This window comes from Muntiacus reevesi, chromosome X, assembly GCF_963930625.1.
Source record: "Muntiacus reevesi chromosome X, mMunRee1.1, whole genome shotgun sequence".
Classification (NCBI taxonomy): domain Eukaryota; kingdom Metazoa; phylum Chordata; class Mammalia; order Artiodactyla; family Cervidae; genus Muntiacus; species Muntiacus reevesi.
In genome coordinates, this window is record NC_089271.1 from 112,024,082 (window position 1) to 112,027,134 (window position 3,053).

General features: G+C 41.3%; 1 protein-coding gene across 1 annotated transcript; it reads left to right on the forward strand.

Annotated features, from left to right (window-relative positions):
- The first annotated feature begins 2,077 nt into the window (after positions 1 to 2,077).
- LOC136154085 (glutathione S-transferase Mu 5-like) lies at positions 2,078 to 2,688 on the forward strand. Its single transcript, XM_065916306.1, has 2 exons — positions 2,078 to 2,533; positions 2,620 to 2,688. Exons 1-2 carry the CDS (start codon positions 2,078 to 2,080, stop codon positions 2,686 to 2,688), a joined length of 525 nt encoding a protein of 174 aa, XP_065772378.1.
- Positions 2,689 to 3,053: the final 365 nt, after the last annotated feature.

Consider the following 3,053-nt stretch of genomic DNA (forward strand, 5'->3'; position numbering starts at 1 on the left):
GGAAGTATTTTTGAAGCTGTCTGACAGATGAAGTCAGAGGTAAATGATTTTCCTATCTACCTCACCAGGCTGTTGGGTGACTGAAGTTAAAAGTGGTTATGAAAAGTGTTTTGTCAGCAATGAGGTAGAGAGCACATATATTACCATTATTCTTTCTTGGGAACATCACATGGTAAGGAACGGGGAATCAAATTCAGGTTTACAGTAACTAATCAAGATCTCACCTTTTAAATGTTAAATCTTTTCAGCTTATGTAACCTGGCCAAACAACCTATACCATAATCTGAACTCTTTATGGTCTGAGTCCATTCGAGAAGGGCAATATGCTACTTCCAGAAAAATAAAATTATGCAACCAGCTAAGAATATCACCTGGACATGGAACAACAGACTGGATCCAAAAAGGAAAAGGAGTACATCAAGGCTGTATATTGTCACCCTGCTTATTTAACTTATATGCAGAGTACATCATAAGAAACACTGGACTGGAAGAAACACAAGCCGGAAACAGGATTGCCGGGAGAAATATCAATAACCTCAGATATGCAGATGATAGCACCCTTATGGCAGAAAGTGAAGAACTAAAGAGCCTCTTGATGAAAGTTAAAGAGGAGAGTGAAAAGTTGGCTTAAAGCTCAACATTCAGAAAACTAAGATCATGGCATCTGGTCCCATCACTTCATGGCAAATAAATGGGGAAACAGTGGAAACAGTGGCAGACTTTATTTTTGGGGGCTCCAAAATTATTGCAGATGGTGAGTGCAGCCATGAAATTAAAAGATGCTTACTCCTTGGAAGGAAAGTTGTGACCAACCTAGACAGCATATTGAAAAGCAAAGATATTACTTTGTCAACAAAGTTCCATCTAGTCAAGGTTATGGTTTTTCCAGTGGTCATGTATGGATGTGAGAATTGGACTATAAAGAAAACTGAGTGCCAAAGAAATGATGCTTTTGAACTGTGATGTTGGAGAAGACTCTTGAGAGTCCCTTGGACTGCAAGGAGATCCAACCAGTCCATCCTAAAGGAAATCAGTCCTGGGTGTTCATTGGAAGGACTGTTGTTGAACCTGAAACTCCAGTACTTTGGCCACCTGATGCGAAGTGCTAACTCTTTGGAAAAGACCCTGATGCTGGGAAAGATTGAAGGTGGGAGGAGAAAGGGACGACAGAGGATGAGATGGTTGGATGGCATCACCGACTCAATGGACATGAGTTTGGGTAAACTCCAGGAGTTGGTGATGGACAGGGAGGCCTGGCGTGCTGCAGTCCATGGGGTTACAAAGAGTCGGACACAACTGAGCTACTGAACTGAACTGAACTGAAGAATATCACAAATAAATTAAAAAACAAGTCTGAGAAATATAAAATAGAAAAAAATACTCTTGTATGTTTATGTAGTAACATTACTATAAAACTATTGAGTTAAAACTGTAAATCGTGAGTAAAATTATAAATTCTTAGAACTCAAGGGCAATTAAAACATCATAGGTCAAAAATGTGTGGGACACAGAAAGAACTTTAAGGCTTTAAACACATTTATCAGGAAATCAAATTTTTAAAAGAGTTAAGCATTTAGATCAAAAACTTGGAAACAGGGCAACAGAACAAACTCAGAGAAAAACAGGAGAAAGAAAATAACACAAGTAAAGGAAGGAAGAAATCAATGAAATAGTAAAAAAAAAAAAAAAAAAGGACATTGAAGATTAAAAAACAGAAGCTGGTTCTTTGAAAAAATAGTAATATAGACAGGTCTTAGGCAGGTTTTTTTTTAAGGGGGAGAGAGACAGACAGATATACACATACACATACAAGATCTCAATGGCGAAAAAAAGAAGAAACACAAAAGATCTATAAAATGGTCTGACTAAATGGAAAGCCATTCCAGCATCTTCTATGGGATAACTTAATACTGTTAAAGGTCAATTCACCTCAAAGTGATATATAAAAAGAAAATTCTGATCAAAACTCTGGTTGCATTCTTTGAGGAACTTGACAAACTTATTCTAAAATATACATGGAGGGTGAACTTCCAACTCAGTGGTGTGGAGAGGGTGCCTGGATCCATAGACTCTGATCATGGCAATGACCCTGGGTTACTGGCAGCTCCACAGGCTAGCTCATGTAGTCCGCCTGCTCCTGGAATGCACAAACTCAAACTATGAAGAGAAGTACAGAATAGGGGACAGTCCCAACTATGACAGAAGCCAGTGGCTAAGTAAAAAATTCAAGCTGGGCCTAGACTTCCCCAATCTGCTCTATTTAATTAATGGGGCTCACAAGCTCACCCAGAGCAAGGCCACCCTTGACTCCACTGCTCACGAGCACAACGTGAGTGGTGAGACTGAGAAGATATGCATGGCCGTGATGGAGAACCGGGCTAGGGACACTGCTAATGACTTGGTCCGAGTCTGCCACCGCCATCACTCTGAGAAAATGAAGTCTCAATACCTGAAGGAGATTCCTGAAAATATGAAGCTCTACTCAGAGGTTCTGGGGACAAGGACTTGGTTTGCAGGGGACAAGCTCACCTATGTGGGTTTCCTGGCCTGCACTTTATATTTGACCCCAAGTGCCTGGATGAATTCCTAAAGCTGAAAGACTTCCTCACCTGCTTTAAGGGCCTAAGGAGGATCTCTGCATACATTAGTCCAGCTGCTTCCTCCCACACCCTTTATGTTCAAGGATAGCCATGTGTGGCAATAAGTAGCACCCTGGAAGACAGGAGATGAATCCAAGAGCCAGTGCAGCGCTTGCTGGACCTCCCTGCACCCCAGGACCTTAGTCTCTCCGTTCTTTCCATTTGCCTCCACTTAGGCCTTATTTGGCTCCAACTCTTTCCCAATCCCATTCATCCAGGATCTTTAAAACTCTACAGCAGCATCCCACTCTTCTTCAGTGAAGCCATCCCCTGACGTTATGCTTTCTGCTCCAAAGACAACCATCCTTCCTTTCTGTGTTTTTTTTTTTTTTTTTTTTTTTTTTCTGCCATGAGTCACTTCACCAGAACCCTGGCCTGCAGACTTTAGGCTTGATTTCCTCCGCACTGCCCTGA